The 26,305-nt window shown below is 41.7% G+C and overlaps 1 protein-coding gene across 1 annotated transcript; it reads left to right on the top strand.

The window, feature by feature from the left end:
* Nucleotides 1–23: 23 nt before the first annotated feature.
* Nucleotides 24–25,095, top strand: LOC113077685 (golgin subfamily A member 4-like). The gene is made up of 7 exons (XM_026250010.1): nucleotides 24–783; nucleotides 1,103–1,228; nucleotides 1,337–1,489; nucleotides 16,327–16,424; nucleotides 16,504–16,617; nucleotides 19,166–19,283; nucleotides 24,162–25,095. The coding sequence occupies exons 1-7, from the start codon at nucleotides 73–75 to the stop codon at nucleotides 24,321–24,323; spliced, it is 1,482 nt and encodes a 493-aa protein (XP_026105795.1). The 5' UTR covers nucleotides 24–72; the 3' UTR covers nucleotides 24,324–25,095.
* The last annotated feature ends 1,210 nt before the right edge of the window (nucleotides 25,096–26,305 follow it).

Here is a 26,305-nt window from a genome sequence, read left to right as displayed (position 1 = left end):
TCCAAACACTCTCAACTTGAAGCTTTACAACTTACTCTGCAAGGGAAAGAGGTAGTTTTCCGGGCACAGGAGATGTCTGTAAATAAGATGCAAGTCAAACTGTTGGAAAGTGAAAGCCAAATCACCCAGAAAATAACAGTGATCTCTGAGCTACATGAAGAAGTTCAGAATTTGCAGACTGCTTTGCAAGAAAAAGATAGGTTACTGTTAAATAAAGATAAAGAGTTTTCTCTGGTTAAAAAGACGTTAATGGCACAATCAGAATCATGTGAAGCAAGACTGAAATTAGAAGTGAATGAAATTGATACATTTCAAGGAGAGTTCAAAAGCTTACAAGAAAACAATAACCATCTCATCAACATCATTAATGAAAAGGATTATTTATTGATGCAGGAGAAAGAAAAGTGTCTGCACTTGCAAGGTAGTGCATCAGAACTTGAAAACACAGTTTCACAATTAACCTGTCAAATAGAGCGATTAACCTCAGAGATCACACAACTCCAGGAAACACAAACTGAGAAGGAACAAGTCATGCTTGCTGCTCGGTCACAAGTGCAGAAACTGGATGAACTATACAAGAAACTTCAAGAGGATTACGATTTGACCAAACAAGAGTTGCTTAAAGTTATCAATGAAAAATCATTAAAGGAAGAAGAGATCTGTAAATTGGTCCTGGAAAAAGAAGAGATCTGCAGAAATTCCAGTTATCAGATTCAGAGAATTCAGGACCAGCTACAACATCACAAGTGGCAATCCAGCAAAGTGGTAGAAAAAAAGACAATGGTGAGAGAGAAATACCATATCCTGGTTAGTGCTAAATACCTACAGTAGATATATACAATTAACTTAAGTGATCCATTGAATATGCAGTTATTATGTGGGTATTACGTCCCAAAACTTGCTTACAATTCTGCTACACATTCAAACGTATGTACTTTTTTCTTTACAAAAAGGGTATATAATTTAGGGCATAGTTTAAGTAGGTGAATGATGATGCAGAAACATTTTCATTTTCAGGGAGATTTTGGGTAATTTGGTCCCTGCACTCAAAAACACTTTTCCTGTTTTACAAAAATATTGTTACATTTATCTGTATCTTCAGGAATTCATGGCTTTACAGGGTAAAGATATGTCTCCAGAACACTGGGTCCAGTTGCATAGCCATCTGCAGGACTGCCAGCGAGAGATTCAGCAACGGGATTTTAGCCTCCAACAAATAAACATCAAGGTATGCATCCAAATGTTCCCTCTGTAAAGCAAAAAAGTAATATTTATTGTTGTGAATTTGTTTTCCTTTATATTTGTTCAAGTATTATTATCCTTGTATATCTACTAGTTGCAACAGGCAATTGAGGAAAAGGAAGGGGTGTCCTCCCAGTTAAGCACTGTTTCCAAGATGCTCAGAGACACACAGCAGACTGTTAGTGAGCTCCAGAATCATTGCTATTGGCAGGAGAGCCAATTTCAAAACCAGTATTCACACACACAGGTGAGTTTGTGTTTCTATAAAAGTTTCGAATCATTACACATTGTCCAGTCAAATTTTGGTGCTTTTATTTGAACTTACATATTTTTTTTTGTCACTGGGTTGTTGGCTAAAAGATAACATGAATGACAGATCCTTATAGTGTTAAGCCTGGCTCACACTACAGGAGTTTTAAAAACATAACCGTTTTTGAAATGTGGTTGCATCACACATAAGGAAAATCTTTGCAGATTATCTTCCCTCATATATTAAACATTCACACACTACAAGCTTTGAACATCGTGGCACTTCACTCACTTATGGGATGAAATTAGACTCAAAATGATTAATAGATGCACGCAAAAATATCAATGTACTACATCAATTGTATACATGTCAAGTCAAGTCACCTTTATTTATATAGCACTTTAAACAAAATACATTGTGTCAAAGCAACTGAATAACATTCATTAGGAAAACAGTGTGTCAATAATGCAAAATGATAGTTAAAGAGCCAGTAAGATGAAAATTCTAAGCTTCCTATCACTGTTTATAAGTCCTGTACAATAGGTTTAAATCCATCCAAGGTTAAAAAACATTGTCATTTTGTCAAAATATCATTTTAAAATTACCTCAATTCTCAGAGATCCCCAAACGGTTCGCGCGAAGCTGTTCAAAAGATTCAGTTTCCTTAAACCCCACCTTTCGGTAGCATACTGTGTTCTGATTGGTCAACTAACATAGTCAGTTTTGATTGGTTGTTCCACACAAAACTTCAATCAATCAATCACCTTTATTTATATAGTGCTTTAAACAAAATACATTGCGTCAAAGCACTGAACAACATTCATTTGGAAAACAGTGTCTCAATAATGCAAAATGATAGTTAAAGGCAGTTCATCATTGAATTCAGTTATGTCATCTCTGTTCAGTTTAAATAGTGTCTGTGCATTTATTTGCAATCAAGTCAATGATATCGCTGTAGATGAAGTGACCCCAACTAAGCAAGCCAGAGGCGACAGCGGCAAGGAACCGAAACTCCATCGGTGACAGAATGGAGAAAAAAAAAAACCTTGGGAGAAACCAGGCTCAGTTGGGGGGCCAGTTCTCCTCTGACCAGACGAAACCAGTAGTTCAATTCCAGGCTGCAGCAAAGTCAGATTGTGCAGAAGCATCATCTGTTTCCTGTGGTCTTGTCCTGGTGCTCCTCTGAGACAAGGTCTTTACAGGGGATCTGTATCTGGGGCTCTAGTTGTCCTGGTCTCCGCTGTCTTTCAGGGCTGTAGAGGTCCTTTCTAGGTGCTGATCCACCATCTGGTCTGGATACGTACTGGATCCGGGTGACTGTAGTGACCCTCTGATCTGGATACAGACTGGATTTGGTGGCCACGGTGACCTCGAACAAGAGAGAAACAGACAAATATTAGCGTAGATGCCATTCTTCTAATGATGTAGAGAGTACGGTGTTATGTGAAGTGTTTCCGGTTCCAGTTTACCTAATTAATGCAGCCTAAAAATCCTTTAACGGATTTGGATATTAAAAGCATATTAGTATGTTATGTGTATGCCAGGTTAAAGAGATGGGTTTTTAATCTAGATTTAAACTGCAAGAGTGTGTCTGCCTCCCGGACAATGTTAGGTAGGTTATTCCAGAGTTTAGGCGCCAAATAGGAAAAGGATCTGCCGCCCGCAGTTGATTTTGATATTCTAGGTATTATCAAATTGCCTGAGTTTTGAGAACGTAGCGAACGTAGAGGAGTATAATGTAAAAGGAGCTCATTCAAATGCTGAGGTGCTAAACCATTGAGGGCTTTATAAGTAATAAGCAATATTTTACAATCTATACGATGTTTGATAGGGAGCCAGTGCGGTGTGGACAGGACCGGGCTAATATGGTCATACTTCCTGGTTCTAGTAAGAACTCTTGCTGCTGCATTTTGGACTAGCTGTAGTTTGTTTACCAAGCGAGCAGAACAACCACCCAATAAAGCATTACAATAGTCTAACCTTGAAGTCATAAATGCATGGATTAACATTTCTGCATTTGACATTGAGAGCATAGGCCGTAACTTAGATATATTTTTGAGATGGAAAAATGCACAAATGCTAGAAACGTGGCTTTCTAAGGAAAGATTGCGATCAAGTAGCACACCTAGGTTCCTAACTGATGACGAAGAATTGACAGAGCAACCATCAAGTCTTAAACAATGTTCTAGGTTATTACAAGCAGAGTTTTTAGGCCCTATGATTAACACCTCTGTTTTTTCTGAATTTAGCAGTAAGAAATTACTCGTCATCCAATTTTTTATATCGACTATGCATTCCATTAGTTTTTCAAATTGGTGTGTTTCACCGGGCGGGATTCCTCAAAACTTCATGGTAAACAATGCGTTAGCATCTTTTTGGGGTGAATTATGTCTTCCTCTCATCGCGAAGCAAACAGTAAAATAAAAAACTTGAAAAACGCTTCTTTTTCTTCTTTGTGGGTGTATTCAAGCCGCGCGCTTCAGTTTGAATCTGAATCGAGCGTTCATCGCAGGGGCGTGGTCACATTAGATATAATGAAGGGAGACGTGAAAGATTGGACATCACATTGTTTTCATATGGATTATTTTATCACAGAATATCTGTTTTCGGCAGCACTTGTTTAGTTTTAAAGTAGACATGTCAAGCTTTCTATAGATATCTCTCTCATGTCTCTTCGTTGAGTATTCACGGAGTTACACTTCATTTTAATGACGTGTTTGTACATGACGATCAGCGCAGATAAAGGCTGCAGACAGCACACATACTGATAAGACGCTCGGGAGAAAACAAACGCATAACTTCATAATCATACTTCGCGCTGTGATTCAGAGATGCTTGTTGGTCCAAATAAAGTTGGTAATGAACCCTCTTTTATGGCCAAACGCTTTGAAAATCCCGCCTTGTAATCACAGAGATTAGAAAAGCAGTCATCAGTGAAATGTTGTGAACACAACAAGGATTTGTTGTACTGCTCTGGTATTGTGGTAAAAATGAATTTTAGCCATTGGTTCTTCTGATCTTCGTTCTTTGGCAGTGAAAATAAAACAAACTTTACAATTAAAAACACACTGTCTCCTCGACATGATGCTATCACACCAACCAGAGCGTCTGTGTGGGGGGTGGGGCAGGTCAGAGTTCCGTTTCTCCCAAGACGGTAGGCGGAGATTATTATGCAAAGTGTTCTAGTGACGTACATAGAGATGGGCAAAAGATTTGAAATCTATAACGACTCGTTTCAGCGATTCAGAGTCGACTCCTTACTTTAGAAGCCAATAACTTTATAAATCGTGTACTTTTTGGTTTAATTACTTTGCACATTGTTTACACTGACGTATAGCTACATCATACACTGTAATACAGGTAATTTTTGATTTCCCATCTGTGTGGCTCTTTAAAGGCAGTTCATCATTGAATTAAGTGATGTCATCTCTGTTCAGTTAAATTGTGTCTGTGCATTTATTTGCAATCAAGTTAACGATATCACTGTAGATGAAGTGACCACAACTAAGCAAGCCAGAGGCGACAGCGGCAAGGAACCGAAACTCCATCGGTGACAGAATGGAGAAAAATACCTTGGGAGAAACCAGGTTCAGTTGGGGGGCCAGTTCTCCTTTGACCAGACGAAACCAGTAGTTTAATTCCAGGCTGCAGCAAAGTCAGATTGTGCAGAAGAATCATCTGTTTCCTGTGGTCTTGTCCTGGTACTCCTCTGAGACAAGGTCTTTACAGGGGATCTGTATCTGGGGCTCTAGTTTTCCTGGTCTCCGCTGTCATTCAGGGCAGTAGAGGTCCTTTCTAGGTGCTGATCCACCATCTGGTCTGGATACGTACTGGATCCGGGTGACTGCAGTGACCCTCTGATCTGGATACAGACTGGATCTGGTGGCTACGGTGACCTCGGAATAAGGGAGAAACAGACAAATATTAGCGTAGATGCCATTCTTCTAATGATGTAGCAAGTATATAGGGTGTTATGGGAAGTGTTTCCGTTTCCGGTTTACCTAATTAATGCAGCCTAAAAATCCTTTAAAGGATTTGGATATTAAAAGCATATTAGTATGTGTAAGCCAGGTAAAAGAGATGGGTCTTTAATCTAGATTTAAACTGCAAGAGTGTGTCTACCTCCCGAACAATGTTAGGTAGGTTATTCCAGAGTTTAGGCGCCAAATAGGAAAAGGATCTGCCGCCCGCTGTTGATTTTGATATTCTAGGTATTATCAAATTGCCTGAGTTTTGAGAACGTAGTGGATGTAGAGGATGTACATGTATCTTACAAACCACAAACAAATGCCTTTCAATTTGATTCAGGATTAAATGATTGTGCAGCGGTGTGGACATGTACGTGTACATTTTGCAAATAAAAATGTTCTGTTCTGCATTAATATATCATAAATTGCTCATGCAAAAAGGAATCCATGCATATGTGGAACGGGAGACATGCATGCATTAATTGACGTCTAGTTTGAGTCAATCTTGTTTGGTTCATTTGGATTTTGAGACTTCATTTTCGCAGTTTTCAGCATTTCACGTCCCACACATACACACACACAACTACTAAAGAACAAGGCCCAGTGCAATTCATTAAAGTACATGATTTGAAAAATTTGCGAATGTGCGTCACTACAGTGAAACAAATGCTTTTCAACCGGTGTCTGCAGAGTTAAGAATTACATTAATGTGCAGCATTTTGTTCAAATAGAGACATATTTGTGAATACAAATGTTGTATAGTTTGTATTTAAAAAAATATCATAATTTGTAGGGATTAAAATGTTCATTTGTGGATCATCGATTCTATTTGATACATTTGAATTTTGAGACTTTCATTCCGCCCTTTAAGCCTTGCCCAATCCACACACACAGCTCACAGTCCACGCGCAGCTGAGCCAAAGAAAAACGTACTCGGTTACGAACGTAACCTCGGTTCCCTGAGATACGGAACGAGTACTGCGTATGGGGAAAAGCTCCTTTTTTCCTCGATACTGAAGCCTTTTTTCAATAACGCAGTGCAACTGCACTGCCATTGGTTTAATCTGTAAACTTTTTTAAACCAATGACAGCGCTGCGTAGCTGCGCGAGCCTGTGGCGATGCAGCGCGCCAAAGCCCGCCAGAATGGGCGGGGCGAATGGCTATATAAGCAGGCAATCGCCAGAGGAAATCAGGTCATACGACTGAAGCGACGACACTGAACCTGCAGCCTCGTGGCACGGCATATAACGCAGTACTCGTTCCGTATCTCAGGGAACCGAGGTTACGTTCGTAACCGAGTACGTTCCCTTTCGATACTTCACTCATACTGCGTATGGGGAACGAATTCAACCGGAAATTCAACCATTGCCACGGTAGGGAACGACAAGTCTTAACTTGAACACCCTGGGGTCCAGAGGATAAGTGAGAGGGCCGGAGCCATCGAACCCTTGACGCTATACTGCTGAGAGGGAGCTAGCTCCCTGGAGGTGGTATGATGACAGAGTCTGCTAGAGGCCGTCGTATCAAACCGAAAGAACCCGAGCATGCAAGGTCGGGATATCCAAGTTATAGAACCTGACAAAAGTGGACGGCGAGGACCAGCCGGCCGCCTCACAGATGTCCTTGATAGAGACACCACTAGACCAGGCCCATGAAGAGGCCATCCCTCTAGTAGAGTGGGCTCTAACTCCTAAGGGGCACTCAAGGCCCATAGAGTAGTAACATAGAGCGATAGCTTCAACTATCCAACGCGAGAGGCGTTGCTTTAAGACCGAAGACCCTTTGGTGCGGTCACCAAAGCAGACAAAAAGCTGGTCAGATTGCCTGAACGGCTGAGACCGCTCAATGTAAATTCTCAAAGCCCTCACTGGGCAGAGTAAATCCAGCTCTCGCTCACCTGACAACGGAGGCAGAGCTGAGAGGGAAATTACCTGTGCTCTGAATGGCGTCGAGAGCACTTTAGGTACGTAGCCATGCCTGGGTTTTAAAATGACCTTAGAGTCATTGGGCCCAAACTCAAGGCATGCAGGGCTCACCGAGAGGGCCTGCAAATCGCCAACACGCTTGACCGATGCTAGAGCAAGTAGCAGAGCGGTTTTGAGCGTTAGGGGCCGAAGGTCAGCTGACCGCAGCGGTTCAAAGGGAGGTCCTTTGAGTGCTCCAAGGACCGTGTGAAGGTCCCAAGTGGGAACGGTAAGAGGGCGTGGGGGCTTCAACCGCCTAGCACCTCTCAGGAAACGCACAATGAGGCTGTGTCGACCCACTGATTGGCCAGCAATAGGAGCATGAAATGCTGCAATGGCTGCTACGTACACTTTGAGTGTGGAAGGGGTGAGACCCTTTTCTAGACGCTCCTGGAGAAATGACAGTATCGGAGATACATCACACTCAACAGGGTCTTTGTTTTGTGCTAAGCACCAGTCAACAAAGACTGACCATTTTTGGGCATAGAGGCGTCTTGTAGACGGGGCTCTTGCCAGAGCAATGGTGTGTAGTACGTCCCCGGGGAGGCTCAGAGGCTCCCATCGAGGGACCATACATGCAGAGCCCAGAGTTCTGGCTGTGGATGCCAGATTGTCCTGTTCGCCTGAGAGAGGAGGTCCCGCCTCAGGGGGATCGGCCATGGGGCTTTCATGGAAAGCCTGAAAAGCTCCGAGGACCAAACTTGGGTCCTCCAGAGTGGGGCCACTAGGAGGACTCTGTGTCTGTCTTCCCTGACTCGTCTGATGACCTGAGGGATCAGAGCGATCGGGGGAAAAGCATAAAGAAGGAGGCTGGGCCAGTTGTGGGCCAGTGCATCTGTTTCCTTTGAAAAATAAGTTGGGCAATGAGAGTTGCTTTCTGAGGCGAAGAGGTCGACCTCTGCCTTCCCGAAAATCTCCCAGATTTTGAGAACTGTCTGGGGATGGAGCATCCACTCGTCCGAGGGGACATTGCTCCGTGAAAGCATGTCTGCTCCCAGGTTCGTCTTGCCAGGTATGTGTGTCGCCTTGAGCGATCGCAACCTGGGTAATGCCCATTCCAAGAGGCGCTTTGCCAGTGCGCAGAGGCGGCTGGACGAAAGGCCGCCTTGGTGATTTATGTAGGACACCACTGTCATGCTGTCCGACTGGACTAGGATGTGGCGCCCTTCCAAGATTGCCTGAAAGGATTGAAGGGCTCGTTCTACTGCCAGCATCTCGAGGCAGTTGATATGAAGATGGCTTTCTTCGTGCGACCACGAGCCGAAGGCTGGTCTGCCCTCGCACAGAGCACCCCAACCCAGGTTGGACGCATCTGTTGAGAGTACCGTCCTTCTGGAAACCGCCTGTAGGGGTACTCCACGACTGAACCAAACAGGGTTCATCCAAGGCTCCAGGGCTGCTAGACAGGCCTGGTTGACCCTGATGCGAAAGCGGCCGTGCCGCCAAGCATGAGGTGGGACCCGGAGTTTCAGCCAGTACTGCAAGGGCCGCATTCGTAGGAGGCCGAGCTGTAAAACTGGGGAGGCGGAAGCCATCAGCCCTAGCATCCTCTGAAAGAACTTCAGAGGGAAACAGGCTTTGTTCTTGACAGAGGCCGCGAGCTGCTGAAGTACAAGAGCGCGCTCTGGTGATATGACCGCCCTCATATTGATGGAGTCGAAAACTGCTCCCAGGAACGTAATACGTTGGCTGGGGAGCAGTGAGCTCTTGGCGAAATTGACCCTGAGTCCTAGGCACTGTAAGTGGCTAAGAGGTGAGCAGCCACGGCCTCATCCAGGGGCGGCAATTGCTCATAGCCCTTCTCCTGAGAGCCATCTACTGAGCTGAGAGCTGCAGAGGAAGTGCGTAGGCGGGCCGAGTAGGGGGCGCGCCACGACTTTGTCAGCTCGTCATGAACCTCAGGGAAGAATGGGGCAGGTCGCTGGCGGGGGGCCTGGCGGCGTCCTGGCAGGTACCACTCGTCCAGCCTGCTGCGTGTCGGCTCTTCAGGGGGGGCCCACTCCAAATGGAGTTCCTCAACGGCCTTGGAGAGGATGCGGAGAAGCTCGGCATCCATCCCAGCTCTGGCGTCGATGGGCTCCAGTGACGGCAGGTGGGCGGGGTCAGAATCGCCGGCCCAGTCCTCCGTTTCAGAAGCCGCGAGTGACATAGAGTCGTCAAGCGGCTCGTCCTCCGATCCGCCAAAAGAGACGAGGTCGCTCGCTTCAGCCGAGGGACGCTGCTCTGGGCATGAGAAGAGGACAGGGGACGGCTCTCTCATTGGAGAGGGTGAGGCACGCGGGCGCTGAGCCGGCGTGAGCTCACCCAAATCCGGGCGCTGGGCCCCTCTTCCCCGCTGTCTTTTCCTGGCCGGCCTGCGGGAGGAAAAAGACGGGAGGGCGCGAGGGGCGGGATTACTTTCATTAAAGAAAGCAATCCGCGAGCGCAGAGAGGCGAGACTCATGCTTTCACAAAAGCAGCATGAAGTCTCAGTGAGTGCAGCCTCAGCATGGGGTTTACCCAGGCAGAAAACACACTCACCATGGCCGTCGTCCTCATGCAGAGGGGCTCTGCATGTGCCACAGCTGTGGCGCGGCATGGCCGTCGCCGTTAAAACGGCGTTAGAAACGCTCTTTTAGAGCGGTGAAAACCGCTGGAAAAAGCTCTTTTAGGATCGCCGGATGGCGGCAGGAGATCGCTGAGAAGCGGCCGGAAGCGGGAAGCGGGCGGCCCGAGATCGGCGCTGAGAGCGGCTGTCTGCGAGTACGCCGGCGCTGCAGGCGGTCGGCGGTCTCAGCTGGTCCGCTGCGGTGCCTCTTCGACGGCGAGAGCTCGTTCCAGGCGAAGGCGTTCAGCAGAGATCCAACGAAGTGAAGTCGTCGCTGAAGGAGTAAGATCTGATTTCCTCTGGCGATTGCCTGCTTATATAGCCATTCGCCCCGCCCATTCTGGCGGGCTTTGGCGCGCTGCATCGCCACAGGCTCGCGCAGCTACGCAGCGCTGTCATTGGTTTAAAAAAGTTTACAGATTAAACCAATGGCAGTGCAGTTGCACTGCGTTATTGAAAAAAGGCTTCAGTATCGAGGAAAAAAGGAGCTTTTCCCCATACGCAGTATGAGTGAAGTATCGAAAGGGAACAACGACCACTAGATGGCACTACAGCCCCACTCACCTGCGCATTCCATTGTGTACAGTTTTATGAATGTTACATTGTGTTTTCTTTGTATCTTTTTGATCTGGCTATTCTCCTCTGCCCATAGAAATACAATAAAACTGTTTACTTGAACTTGTTCTTAATTAAGACACAGAATAACTTATATTAATTTGTCCAAACAAGAACTTCATAACAATAGCCTACCATGTTTTTTTTTTCTTTTCCGTAATTTAACAGCACATTGTCAGTTATTCCTTCCTTGTAGGCTATTATTATTATTACTATTATTATTATTATTATTATTATTATATATAGGCTTACAACATTAAACCAAACATATAGATACACTATAGAGTCTAGATACATTGGTTAACTAAAACAGCCCATAGTACAATCCGTGCCGTTCAGTCTGAGCTGGGGTCAAACATGAAGAGGACAATTTTTTCATGTGAAGAAGACCATGAATTTTTTTTTTTTTTTTTTTTTGAAAACAGGTTAAGTACAAAGCCTGGTTTACATAGGCCTAATAAATAATAATCTGAAGCATTCAAATTCAAGTAGCCAACATTGTGAAATAGTGAATTTGTGGTTCGTAAGATACATGTATAAAATTGATGTAGTAAGAAACGGAAACAGTTTCCTCCACTATCAAACTAAGCCGTATGTCACAGGTCGGAGCGGACCACAGATGTCGTGAGTCTCGCCCCTCCCTAGTTTCCACCTCGAGGAGGTCCCAAGAACACCCCAATGACCAGACACACGAGAGAGAGAGTATAATTAAATCAACTTTATTTAAATTATTTAAAAAGGTGTGAAGGGAAGGGAAAAGGGAATCTAAAATCCACTCTCGGGGCCAGAGAGTATAGGTCCGAGTCGCATCTGACTCTGTCACGGGGACTCTCAGGTAAGCCTGTCCGTAATTTGTGTCCTTTCCTTCACGTGACTCAACAGGGTTTTTCTCAGTAGTGCCTTTGTGTTTCTCCTGCAGGAGAAACGTCGGTGGGGCCCTTTCAGTCCCTGCACGCAGAGCAAAGGAGGTAAGTAATTCTGATGAATTGGGTGGGGTGCGTACCTGACGCCGTTCACCACGAGATTCTGGGTCCGCGGTTGGAAATGCCTGAAAGGTCCACAGGTAAGTATGCAGATGAATATATTGAGGTCTTGGCCTTCGGTGTATAGGCAAGTATGCAAGAAAGATACACGATCATTAACTTCGATTTTCGTCCAGGTAAACCCTACGGATGGAGTTTGCAGGTGACTATGCAAGGGCGATGCACTGGTATTTCACTCGGGGCGTACAGGTAAGTATGCAGAAGGACAACTTTGTCTTTACTTTGGACGTACAGGTGAGTATACAAGGGCAACTAGAGCTTGACTCTGGGCATATAAGTAAGTATACAAGGACAATATGCTGGCTCTTAGCTTTAGACGTACAGAGAGGTATACAGGGGCAACTGGAGCTTGACTTTGGGCATACAGGTAAGTATACAAGGGCAATACGCTGGCTCTTAGCTTTAGGCGTACAGAGGGGTATACAGGGACAACTGGAGCTTTGCTCTGGGCATGCGGGTGGGTATACAGTGACAATACTGAATGGATACAACTCACAGACCCTCGAAGAGGTGGACGTCAGGCTTAAAGGGGGGGTGAAATGCTATTTCATGCATACTGAGTTTTTTACACTGTTAAAGAGTTGGATTCCCATGCTAAACACGGACAAAGTTTCAAAAATTAAGTTGTACATTTGAAGGAGTATTTTTGTTCCCAAAATACTCCTTCCGGTTTGTCACAAGTTTCGGAAAGTTTTTTTCGAGTATGGCTCTGTGTGACGTTAGATGGAGCGGAATTACCTGATATGGGTCCTGACGCACTTCTGCCGGAAGAGCGCGCGCTCCCGTATAGCGAGGCTGAGCACAGACATTTCACTGATCAGAGCGATTCACTGATCAGAGCGAGAGCATCGCGAAAAGTCACAAAAGAAGTGTGTTTTTGGTTGCCAGGGCAAGACAACCCTGCACAGATTACCAAGAAAAAAAAAAAAAAAAACAGCATTAAGGGACCAGTGGATGGAGTTTATTTTTTACAGAGCATCAACGGAGTTGTGCAAGTGTTTTTGTTTGTTCCCTGCATTTCGAAGATGCTTGTTCACAAGGCCCAGTTTGACGACGGATTTGCGTATCGTTTATTTCTTAAGGATGATGCAATCCCAATGAAAAAGGGTCACGATCGTGTGTTGGAACCGCAGGCGGTGAGTAAAACTGCTTCAAATATCTCTGCCTCCTTGTTAGTGCGTCCCCTCCCATGCCAGAGACCCGGGTTCGAGCCCTGCTCGGAGCGAGTCGTTGCTGCTGCTGCTTTCGTTCAGTTTCAGCCTCTGGATCTGATTCTGGATCATAAATAAACGGCTGAATCTGACTGTAAGCCATGGTTTGTTTTGGATGAAGGGTTTTACCTCACGGTAATGTCTAGGCCCGTCGTCAAGGGGGGGCATCGGGGGGCAGTGCCCCCCCAAATGACTTTTTGTGCCCCCCTAAACGTAACGCACAGAACAATTAACCAAACTTGCATTACTGTGTATTCACACCGCCGGGGTCGAGAGCGTCAAAGTGGCATTTTCAATGTAAACCAGCGGGGCGGCACGACTTGGCCTTTGAGAGCGTCGAACAGAGTTGAAATCAAGGCAACTTTATGGTAATGAGCTATGACGCGGTTGGGCAGCAACCAATCGGAACGTAGAAGTCAACCGCTTGAGAGGATTCCAGAGGACGCAGCTCCGATCACATTAGTTCCCAAGTAAAATAGAGGACAGGTTGATTATTGCTGTTTAGCGTTTGCAGTAATCTATGATGTGTCCCTGTTTGCGTAAAAAAATTATTAAAAGTGATACTTGGACCAAGGTGTCTGAGATCGTTCATTTTAAGTAAAGGATCTTAATATTTCGTCCACATCAACATTTAATGAGATTAACTTATAACGTTAACCTCCTTTAGAAATGCATAACACATTACCTTCAGAAATGATTCAGACGATTAATTATTCAAAGCATTATTACACAGAACATAATTTTAAATATAATTATATTCATAAATGTCTGTTAAAACATCCCAAAACAGCACCCAAACCTTGCAAAGACCTAACTCATTAATTATTCAAATACAACAACCAATGGCAAGTCTCCAGCAGCAGACCTTTCAATATGTTATTTTTGTGTTAGTAGTTTTATTAATTCAAATTACAATATGCAGTTTGTGTGTAAGTATATGTATATGTATATATAAATCATGCAATTCATTTAGTTAAGCATACAGTATTGTATTGTTTATACGCAATTCCTTTGCGCAGCTGTGCTGCGCGTTGCATGCGATCTCAGAATAAAATTTTGGCGGTTTTGGAAATGTTAAGAGACAATAAACAGAGACGTTGAGATCAAACGGTGAAGTATTTTATTTGAATAATTGAACAAAACAAGACTATTGTGGTCTATTTTAGCTATAGCCTAATATGGGTTTATGTTATGGTCTGTCTCAGATCATTAAAAAAAGTGTGCCCCCCTATGAAAATTAAATGCCCCCCCATTTGGTTTGTTCTGGCGACGGCCCTGGTAATGTCACAGCTTCCACATGCTCTCAACGCAAAAGCCTATTCGCGCTCGTGATTCTTTAGCTCCGCCCACACGTCACGCCTCCAGTCGGTCGTGTTTTTCCGGCAAAAATCGGTACAGACTATCTTTCTCTTATGAATATAATAAAACTAAAGACTTTTTGGATTTATGAAGGATGCAGTACTACTCTATATGTACTCAAGATTAACAGGATATTGAGTGAAAACGAGCATTTCACCCCCCCCTTTAAGCTCTTTTCTGCTCGGGAGTCTAGAGAAGGTGTATATGTCACGACAACTGTGGTCTTCACCGGGGCAGACTTCCCAGACCAACACTCAACACGGTCAGCTCCAACCGTGGAAACTCTCCCAGGACGACTCAGAGCCTCAAGCTCAGACCTGTAGGACTAGTAACAGACAGACAGAGTTCCTTCACAAATTTACTTAGCTTCAGTGAATATATGGAGAAAGACACACCACCTCTCGAATTTTGAACAAGAGTGGATAGAAGTACAGATTGAAGTTGCTGCACGTTGGGCCTTCCATGGCCTCAGCTGGTGCCACCACGCTGGGTGACTTCAGGTAGGTTTGTGCCACCGGGTATGTACCTCAGGAATGACTCGAACGCTTCCCTCTCCTCTCTTCCAGACAACGGACCAGAGATCTAGACAGGGGCGAACCTCTGAAAGCACTCCACAAACAGGTATTTATACACAAGGGCTACACAACTGGATGTTCATATAGCAGCCAACACTTCTCTCAGTCGTCGTCCCCCACAATATGCACACTGTTCCTTACTTGCTATTGTTGACACGTCACCACTCGGCGGAGTAGGAGTCCAAAGCCACGAGTGGGCATGTATATAAAAAACGGTCGTCTCACAACACCGGTGCACGTTCTTCTCCACAGGGTTTTCTCTCCCAGCCTAGAGGGTGATTACTGACGACATGACACAGCACGACACTGCAGACTTCAAGTGTACACACAGCAAAGAAAAGGACTCACCCACTGCACTCCACACACTCACAGTGAATTAGGGTCAAAACCACATAGGACCGGGGATTAGTTCCTGGACGTTGGGGGCACCGATGCAACAGACGGCCAGAGGAAACGTCACAGCCACGACAAGGCACCAGACTCCTTTTTTGCTGCTCCCGGCTCACCCACCAATCCTATTACGGTGGGGCTGCTCACACTGGCCACAACTCACAAGAGGTATATGGATATTCCACACTTGCAAAGTAACTGTTGACACGACAAATATTTCAGTGTACTCACACTTTCATTAACACTGGATCTTTCCACTTCTCTTCCAGATAACCGACATCCGACACAACTGGCAGCACGATCTCCTTCCTGCAATCCTAGCAGATCTTCAATGGGTGTTAACTTCACATCACACAATGCATCTGAACTCAATGCTCCAATAAAGAAATTCGTATACTCAGCCCTGTGTGTGTATCTCTCTTTGCCCAAGCTCCACAGTACACCATACACTCTCTTTCCCACTCTCTCCTCCGCTCCGTTGCACCCACAATAACTACTGGGAATCACCAACCACTTCCTGTGTATCTGATGCCCTATTTATGTGTCTCCTCTTCACCAAATTGCCCAATCAGTGATCGCCACGCTCAACAAGACACCTGTTCCCAATAACACGCCGATTTGGGTTCGCCGGCGTTCCCGGAAGCGGCGGTGTTTGCGATGTATGGTCCGGGCGGAACTAATCTTCCTCATTTTTGGTTCCGCCCCATCACAGTCACTCCGTGACACGTACATCAGCGGTTTTGTGCATTGGCTGTGAAAGTACTGATATAGCCATCATCATGACAATTTTAATTCTAAATATCAAACATGTTTGACAATAATGTGTGCGAGCAGATCGGGAGGTGCAAGATTTGATCGGTGAACGCCTCACAAATAATAACAAATAATCTGTGCCGAACATCAGGACAGATCAAGGTGCTTGACAAGATGTTAGCTCCGATTCTTAGTGGGGGGAATCGGGGGTAAAGCCAGATGAATCATAATGAAAAGAAATCTAACAGAAAGAACTGGTGCGACGACACCTAGCTCTTGGATCTGAAAAAGTAACTGATATGATGAGGCCTTGAAATGAAATTATTATAAAGTATTGCATATGTTTAAGTCTGTTCATTTTTCAACAGGGTTCAGTCTATGCAGAAGTTCCACCAGGAGCCCCTCAGGAACCAATCAGTGCCGATTTGAACCCAAGTGGATCAGACAGTGGAGATCTCAGGATGAGGTTTGTCAGACAGACAATGTTTGAAGATGACTCGTGTTGTAAGCTTTTAGTGTGATTCTCTCTTAAATGTTTTGTCCAGGCTGGCTGAGGCAGAGTTTCATCTGTCTCAGTTAAACTCCAGATTAGAGGAGGAAAGATCAAGGAGAGAGGCTGCAGAAGAAGCCATGCGGTTGACTGAACAGAAAGTTAAGAGGTATAAGAGAAAAGTTCCTTTGTTAAATCACTTTTTTAAAAGCTCATAATATAAATAACATAACAGTGGTGTGACTAAAGTCCACTGAAGCTGGAGAATGAGCAAATGATATTTGTAAAATGTTAGTGCAATATACTTATGATCTTCTTAGGGAGCACGGCCTTGGAACATCCAACCCAGTCTTGCATGAATCTGCATGAGTGACTTAACATTCTGGAACAGCTCAATAGGGAAGCCTACCTACTCTGTAAACTGGAAATGAAATCGAAGGGATTTTACCAGACACTATCAAATAAAAAGCTAATCACAATGCTTCTCCTAGCATGTTAGATTGGAAAGGATGAAACCCTCTATCGCTTTAGCATTTGGACGTCCTCTTGTACTTTGTAGAGAATCGAATCAAAGCCAGCTTTCCCCTGTAACCCATGCTGTTCTGCAGATTTTGAAAGGATCATAGTATTTCAAGAGCATCCCTTGGCATAGGTCTTCTGAGATCACATAGGTCTTCTGTGCTGCTTGGTAGGACTGTCACACTTCAGGCATATCTTATTCACCCTTTCTGTCACTCTTCTGTGTTTCCTTTTCTCATTTTACCTTCTTTTTTGACTGTTGGGCTGAAAAAAAGTCATCTTCTATCTTAAATAGTCCTCTAGACTTTGGTGTCAGATAAGAAATCATAACCTTTGCACCACTACCCAAACTGGTTATAGTCTGCCAAGTAAGGTAAAGTATGGGCCTAGGTCAAGGCAATCTTTGACAATTAGTTCACCCTCAATATGTGAACAGCATCTTAGCTGAACTTCATCATCAGGGTCCAAAGTCTTTAATATGTTCATGAACACTTAATTGCTGCTGTCTTTGCACTTAATTACTGGGAAGTCTGGTTTTGTTTAAGGCAGTGTGATGGGGCCTAGTCTTGTGTAGCCAGACCTTCATACTTATGGTAGAAGGTCAGGGAACCTTGGCCACTTTGAATGACCAAGGACCGCCCAACAGGCCATATGACTGACAGGAAAAACAACCAATCTCCAATTTAGTGTTGTGCTGTGTCATTTTTAGGGGAATCACAATAACAGACCGGTGTGTAAAACACCTGGACATATTATAGTCTCTGCCACAAACTTTACTTATTTCATATACTTTTGGAAATCCATTGTCACAGTTGTAAACATTATGGCTTTATTATTTCATGAGGGGGTTTGGCATAACATCATCTTTGTTTCCAGGTGGAAAAAGCACGATGCGCATCTCTCAGAAATCCTGTATAATTCAAACAATATGCTGATGACTTCATGACGTCTGAGGCTGAGACTAGGGCTGCCCAAACTTTTCATGTAGTGTGGCCATTTTTTTTTTATAGGTGAAGTATAGGTGACTTCTGCATGTTCTCTTCAGATCTGAATAACATCATAATGATCAAAGATGGTTCATGGCCCAGAAAAGTTCAAGATGATGTAAGGTCCCATGATGTAAGGCATTACCTTTAATGGAGACCTATTATCCCATATTATGCCCCTTTGTACAAGATGTAATATGAGTAGCATGTGTCCCCATAATGTGTTTGTGAAGTTTCATGCATGTCTCTTTAAATGCAAATGAATGTCTGCTCACCACCACCTTTGCCAGAATAGGGTGTCTTTACAGCTCATTCCTCAAATACTCGGTTTGGTTAAATATCATGTCTATCGTGCTAAAACATTATGTGTTTTAAACCATAGTAGTTCATATTAAACTTCTGCACACACACTGAAAACGGCTTTCACACTGCATGTGAGTACTAAACGAAGTTATTTTTCATGTCTTAAAGGGACCTATTATGCTTTTTCAACTTTAGTCTGTAATGTTGCTGTCTGAGCATAAAAAAGATCAGCAAAGTTAAAAAGTTCAAAGTCAAAAGGAGATCAGAAATCACTTTTCTACAAAATAAGACCCCTTTAAAACACATGAGTTACAGAAACAGTTATGTCTGTGAAGGTAAACAGCCGGGAAAGAAATTGCATGTTAATATTAGATCTGTGTGGCAGCAATGTAATGTATAGTAAGTAAATCAAAATTTCCACTGCTTTCTTGTCTCCTCTGAGGCTGTGATACAAAAATAGTGTTCTGTGCTCCTCAGTGCAGCCAAAGACAGAACTGTAACAATTTCTAGAACTTTCGCCATGGATTTTGAACAGGCAGACCACTGACACTTGCAAAACACAATGGTTGGCCATGGTTGGAAAGGGGCGGTAACATTTTCTACTTCAAAGTGGGGGTGAAATCTGATGTGCTAATTTTTTCACAAGATTGTAGAGAAAGAGTTACCAAAAAAATGTACTGGGTTAATCTTTTCATGTTTCCTGGGTTGGTTAAATCAGGGTTGTGATTCTGTTAAACACAGAAGTCGTCAGACTTTCATAATATGTCACATTTAAAAGAAAAATATTACAACACAAATGCATATGTTTTTTTTATTCATTTATTAATAACTGATACACTTTGCTAGTGTTTTGTGCACCATTTGATATTCTGTGTGTGTGTGTGTGTGTGTGTGTGTGTGTCAAACCAGCATGGAGTCAAACCAATTACGGCATTCTCAAAGGGACTTTAGCGTTCAGCTAGAAAGAGACGAGGAACAGTGTGAAGATCTTGTTCTTCGCCCAAGCCGGCACCTGTTCATACACAAGGTACTTCATGTAAAAATGTATGTATAAATGAAGCTTCCAGTCACTCCCCTCAGCTACTGAAACCATTAAAACCCATTCAAAGTACTATCAGCTTGTTAATTCTTAAAATAATTGCAGTTGCAATTTATAAAGAGAGAGAGAAACAAGAGATTGACTAACTTTTGAACCTGATCTGTCAGTTATCATTCTTTATATTTTCATTGAAAGTTTCAGCTGTTTATATGTCCATTAGACAGAACGTATTTGTTTTTAATTTAGATTTTAGATGAAAGTGAGGCTTCATGATGAGTAGGGCTGTTAAGCAATACATTTTTTTTTTTCTAATTAATTACATAATGTCATGAATCAAATTATTTGCAATTGAATCTCTCACTGAATCTCTCATAAAAAATTGCTTTAGAATGAAATATTTTATTTAGTTTAACTCAAAAATTGTTATGCATAAACATTTAGGCTCCAATGGCCATCCCTATTTAAATATATTTATTTTTACGTACAGGCTGCGTACTGCAAAGGATAATTGCAACAGTGCAATGATAATCACATAGATAATGCCATGAGATGAATGGTTTTTAAATGGGTTATAAAGAGTTAGTTCACCCAAGAATGAAAATGTATCCATCTTCTACTCACCATCAAAGCATCCTAGGTGTATGTGACTTTCTTCTTGCTGAATAATCCAATCCGAGTTATATTAAATATTGTCCTTCCTTGCTCTTCCAAGCCTTTCAATGGGGGTACGTTTGTTGTCAATGGATCAGAAGACGTGAAATAAAGTAAAGTAGTATGTTGTCAAAAATAACCATTCCATTAAATTCCTGGGGTCAGAATTGTATGGAAAAATATGTTCATTTGTCTCTGTATGTTGTTTACTTCAAATGTTATGCCACTTTCTATATAATTTTTTGATGTTTTGGGTTCCGGTTGGGTGCAGCAAAGGGTTAAAAAAGAACCCTTTGGGACATTATTTCAGCTTGGTACCTGCCAGATTATGAAAATAGACACTTTAAGGATTTTAAAAAAATCAGGTGGCATAAAAAAGCCGGCGGGTGCGCGTGGACCCCTATTTCCATCTAAACTAAACACAGCACTTCTGTGATGTTCTGATTTGCAATGATCTGTAAAGCCACCATTTCTGCACAGTGATTTTTTCCAATAAGAGAACCCTGATTTCGACATGAATATAGACATTGGGGAATTTGGGAGCGAAAAGTGGCGACAAGGGTAGCAAAAAACAGTCTTTAAAGACAGAATACTCCAGCCACATAAAGAATGAACCTCCTTATTGTTTCCATGGCGACGCGTCATGCTTGTCATGTGACACAATACAGCCAAAATAGTTCTGTATTACACATGGATCGCTTTTATTTAGTTTTTCCTGTTTTATTCAATACATTTGCAAACATACTCACTATATTATGAAATATCTGATTTTCCGATTCTGAAATATGTGCAAGTAAATATATTTGGTAGCTCAAACACTTTTATATCGACCGTGTTAGTTGATCTATACCAGGTGAGGAGCGCGGCCATGTTAGTTCAAGCTGAATCCGAGCTGTGGGATTTACAACATGCACATTCGTCCTCTCCTCCTGAAGCACGTTGAAGTAAGTCTCCTGTGAACTCGAAGAAGGGCAGAGTTAACTTATGTTACCTACACAATCTGTATATGATATCAATAAAAACATGAAGTCAGATTATATTTTTAAGGATCATTATTGCGTTTTCCATAGACATCAGCGTGTATTTTACAAACTGTAAATGTATGTTTTTGCTTGTACTTATGTGTATTTAAATGTCTTAAACCTAAAATAAGCATTATATGTTTGAAAACACTTAATATGTGTGATGTGACCAGTGCTCAGCACGTCTGATCTGGCTCAGCGCCAGTCAAAGCGTGAAAGCGGATTTAAATTCAGCAGTTAATGACGTGACGCACTGAAAGTTCTAATCACACCTGTGTGATCGTATGTGTCAAAGGGTTAACAAGTTTATTGGTTTACTTCGACAGTCCTTCCACAATTTAGTTAACAAACCTAAAATAAGTGAGAGCAGCAGCTAAATATCCTTTCATATTTTAATGACAACCATCAAAAAGATTTGTGACTCACCATGAATTGTCTTCAAGTTGGATAGATAGATGGATTCTTTCTCCCGCCTACTGGCATAACGTCAGAGAATGTTCTGGTATTGCTCAAGCCAAAGCCATTCACAGTCAAAATTTCAAGCAAAGATAATATAAAGCCAAGACCTCTGCTTCTTTTCCCAAGTTGCATCGACACATTACTGCCCCGAGTGCCACCAATTGTTTGGGGGTGGAATTGCATCTGTGCATCATTGTGAAGAATTCTCCGGTTGCTCTTCTCGTCGACGATTGATGGAACGGGGGCCAATCAGGGGCCAATCAGATTTCAGCAGGGGCCATGGCCCTGCCTCTAGAACCAACCCCTGGTCTGAGGGGCGTTTTTTTTTTTTTTTTTTTTTTACAGATGTGCACACTTTATTTCACGTCTTCTGAACTGTTGACAACAAACACCCGCTTTCACCTTTGAAAGGCTTGGAAGAGCAAGGACAATTTTTAATATAACTCTGATTGGATTATTCTGAAAGAAGAAAGTCACGTACACCTAGGATTGCTTCGAGGGAAGATGGACTAATTTTCATTCTCGGGTGAACTTACCCCTCAAAGTGACAGTTCACCCTAAAATTTTTAATTATGCCGTCACTGAAAGAAAGAAAGTCATACAGGTTTTAGATTACATGAGGTTGTGTAAATGAAGCTCTTCAGAGTTTCAACACACACACACACCATGTTGCATGAAATCAGTTAACAGCAGTCTTATGATAATGTACTAATTTCTGGTGTGATATTACTGCTATGATACGAGAATCATATTTTTTGCCACTGTATCTTGGATTTTAGGGCCATACAGTGGGGAAAGTATTTATTCCATCCCCTGCCAATTTTGTAAGTTTGCCCACTTACAAAGAAATGAAGGGTTTGTAATTTTTATGGTAGCTTTATTTTAACGTTTAGAGAACAAATACCTACCAAAATACCCACACTATATAAAGGTTAGAAACTGACATTTCAGTCAGTGAAATAAGTATTTGATCCCCAAGAGAAAAATGACTTGGTACTTGGTCCAGAAACCCTTTTTGGCAAGCACAGAGGTAAGATGATTTTTGTAGTTGGTCACCAGGTTTGCACACATCACAGGAGGGATTTTGGTCCACTCATCTTTAAAGATCCACTCTAAATCCATAAGGTATCTTGGCTGTTGTTTTTCAACTCAAAGTTTCAGCTACCTCCACCGGTTTTCTATAGGATTGAGGTCTGGAGACTGACTAGGCCACTCCATGACCTTAATGTGTTTCTTCTTGAGCCACTTCTTTGTTGCCTTGGCTGTATGTCATTGTCATGCTGGAAGACCCATCCACGACCCATCTTTAGTGTTCTGGCTGAGGGAAAGAGGTTCTGGTGACTTTGGTCCCAACTGCCTTAAGATCATTAACAAGCTCCTCCCATGTAGTTCGGGGCTGATCGTGATTATCCTTAACCCATGAGGCAAGATTTTGCACAGAGCTCTACACCCAGGCGGATTTATGGTTGTTTTGTGTTTCTTCCATTTGTCTCTGACATCTTTTGACAGTTCTTTGGTCTTGACTATTGAGGTTGGAATGGAAGATACAGATTATGTGGACAGGTGTCTTATACACCTAATGAGCTGACATTAGGAGTAAGTTCTTAAAGTGGAAGGATTAATCTGTTTTCCACATGGGTACAAAACCAGTCTGTGGGAGCCAGAATTCTTGCTGGTTGGTAGTGGATCAATACTCATTTTACTCACTGAAATGCAAATATACTACCTACTATAAAAATTACAGAGACTTAATTTCTTTGTAAGTGGGCAAACTTACAAAATCAGCATGGGATCAAATATATATTTTCCCCACTGTATAACTGCATTCTATAGGCTACACATTCTAAACGAGTTGTTTTCCTGCATATTTTTTACCACTCATGAAATGTAAAATGACATACTGTATGTAGGTCTGATGAGGGTATGTTAAATGTGTCAATAATTTTAATGCATCACTTTTTCCATAATTTATTAATTAAATGCGTTAAAGAAACACTCCACTATTTCGGAAAATAGGCTAATTTTCCAACTCCCCTAGAGTTAAACATTTGAGTTTTACTGTTTTCGAATCCATTCAGCCGATCCCCGGGTCTGGCGGTAGTACTTTTAGCTTAGCATAGATCATTGAATCTGATTAGACCATAAGCATCTCACTCTCTGTAGTTACATTGTGTACGAAGACTGATGGAAAATGAAAAGTTGCTGGGGTATATTTTAAGGCGCTGCATAATTAATAATATAATTATAAATAAATATCGGGCCAGAAAATTGCAACTTTATATTTTCATCCTATAACAGAAGAGTCAAGTTTTAAATATTTTCATATCTTCAGAAGTTTTAAAAATATCGAAACTCTTTGTTTATTTTTGAGCGAGATGCTAATGATCTAATCAGATTCAATGATCTATGCTAAGCTAAGCTAAAAGTGCAACCACCAGACCCGAGAAACTCAACAGTTTAACTCTACGGAAGTTGGAATATGAGCCTATTTTCAAAAATAGTGGAGTGTTCTTTTAAATTTACAGCCCTAATTATAAGTAATCATTGCAGAAATCCAGGTAATTACAAAGGGTTCACAAACTTTTTCTTGCAACTGAAATTCCTGAATCTAAAGCTACAGTAACTGTCATGTTTTTGCTTACAAGTGAACTGTAGTAATGCCCAGTATCATTTTTAAAGGTGCCTAATTTTGGTATGGTATTATTTCATTTATGTATTTATTTATTTATTTTAGATGAAGCGTGGGGTTCACTTGTGCCAGCGTTGGCTCAAAGGAAGGAGCGTATACTGCTGTTCCAAACTACTGCCATCCAGGGGGAAGTCTCGCTACATATTCATGGGATACCTTCTTATGCTTCATCTGCTGGTTTTTGTGTGCCTCAGCTGGTCCCTTTAGAAAACAATTGTCACCGAAATAAAATTTGCACCAATAGAAGATCTGCAAAAAAAAAAAAAAAAATGGTGTGGGCAGAGAAATGCTCATAGTCCAGGCGCTTTGATGCATCACATAGTCAGTGTAGGAGCTTCTCTTTAGCTGCTCACTCAAATTTAGAACTTACTTTGTTTCCATATAGACTTCACCACCAGCATTTATGATGCAGAGACCTCATGCGTATTGGAACGTGTACAGATGACCATTAGAGTTTGGGTTATCTTATGTAATTACTATGCACTGAAATCTTAAATTTAGTTAAGCAATTGGTTTTTATTTTTTTATTATTATTTTTTTTACATTCTACCATCAAATAAACCGAAGATGAATGTCTTGTTTTGTCTGCACTGGAAATGAACCTGAGATCAAAACATAATTTTATTGTTGTATGTTTACAGAGAGATTATTGAGTTAATGTGCAAACTTTTAGAAGTTGTTACACTGTAAGCTAGTAAACTAAAACCGTTAGAAGCTTTACTATGTATCTGATTACAATTTAGAAACACTGGAATTAAAATTGTGGTTTTGGAATTTAAACTAAATTATGGTTACTTTGAAGGTTGATTGTTTCTGTGGAATTTATTTATAGCATGAACCTTTCAGATGTTTGCTTGCAGAGCCATACATTTATATTATTGTATAAAGTACTACCTGTTTTGCAACACTAAATATGTGGAGTAGAGTATGATATGAGAAAAAGAGTGAATCTTTGTTGAATTAAACTACTGAGACCTTCCATGTGTCTGCACAATAATTATATATGCACTATATATATATATATATATATATATATATATAATAAGCACAAAGATTTTTGCTATTAAATCATAATATAACTTTGTGATATACATTTAGTGGCCTTCAATTAAATCATGTGTATGGCATTTGATTTCAAAGTCCTATCAATAATGGCATTTTCAAATACTGAAGATGTTATTCATCATTACAGTAATTACAGTGCTAATGCATGTCTGGTGTAAAGCATCCATCAATATCAGGGAATATTGAAGAACAATTCAAGCTCAGATAATTGAATCAGCCCTATTTATTGACTAATTGCAAAAGTGTAAATGTAACTCCTGTCCATTTCCTTGAGATCAGTATAGCACAGATTAATGTGTAACTTTAATCTGTTGTAACTGATATCATACAGAAAAAAAGTGCAGCATGTTCAATCACTGTCATAAAACCATTGGCATAGTGTAGATCAGGAAAGTACACCACTATATTGACAAACACATATTGTTTGTATGTTCACTGGCATACATATATATAATTTAATTAAATTCCGTATTGCATTGCACTGGGGGGAAAATGTCTGCATAAACTTAGCCTCTATGTTTTAAAAAAATTATATATATTACTGATTTTATGCAACCAGCAACTAGCATTTTTCCATCATAGGGCAATATGTCGGCTTGCAGCAGAGTGAAGTCCACTAATGTTCTTTCTTTACTAGATAAAGAACAACTGTCTTCATAAATACTCAGTACACAGAATACAGGGCATAACGGAATTAAAGAAAAAGTAAATTGAGAAACTTACTGAACCACCCCACCCCAAAAATTTTGCATTTCTTCACATTCCCACATTTCCACATAAATTATGAAAAAAATTACCGTGTAGTTTATTACATTTAAAGCATAGGTCAGGGATATTTGGGTTATATTTATTTAATCTTATGGGGTAATATAAGTTCACGTTATACAATTGTATTATAAGAGAATAAGAACATTGGGGGGAGTTGAGCAGAATTCTTTAGGCCTGAAAAAATAAAACTTCTAACTTGCCGATAATTAAAAGCTTCAAATTATATTAGAATATTGTCTTCATATAAATCCATCACCCTAGTAAATCTGTATTTTGTAATGATTTTATTTTTTATTCTCAGTGTAACAGACAGTTCTGAAAATGCAGAATGCAATTAATTCAAGGGCAAGCTTCAG

This window comes from Carassius auratus, unplaced genomic scaffold, assembly GCF_003368295.1.
Source record: "Carassius auratus strain Wakin unplaced genomic scaffold, ASM336829v1 scaf_tig00023173, whole genome shotgun sequence".
NCBI classification, from domain to species: Eukaryota; Metazoa; Chordata; class Actinopteri; order Cypriniformes; family Cyprinidae; genus Carassius; species Carassius auratus.
This window is presented reverse-complemented; position numbering and strand designations above follow the sequence as displayed.

What these genes read in the sequence shown, in the direction of transcription:
- LOC113077685 (XM_026250010.1), top strand. Translation starts at nt 73, where the DNA reads ATGTCTGTAAATAAGATGCAAGTCAAACTGTTGGAAAGTGAAAGCCAA. An exon ending in TCCAACAAATAAACATCAAG is followed by an intron (nt 1,229 to 1,336) that starts GTATGCATCCAA and finishes TATATCTACTAG; the next exon opens with TTGCAACAGGCAATTGAGGA. An exon ending in GGCACCTGTTCATACACAAG is followed by an intron (nt 19,284 to 24,161) that starts GTACTTCATGTA and finishes TATTTATTTTAG; the next exon opens with ATGAAGCGTGGGGTTCACTT.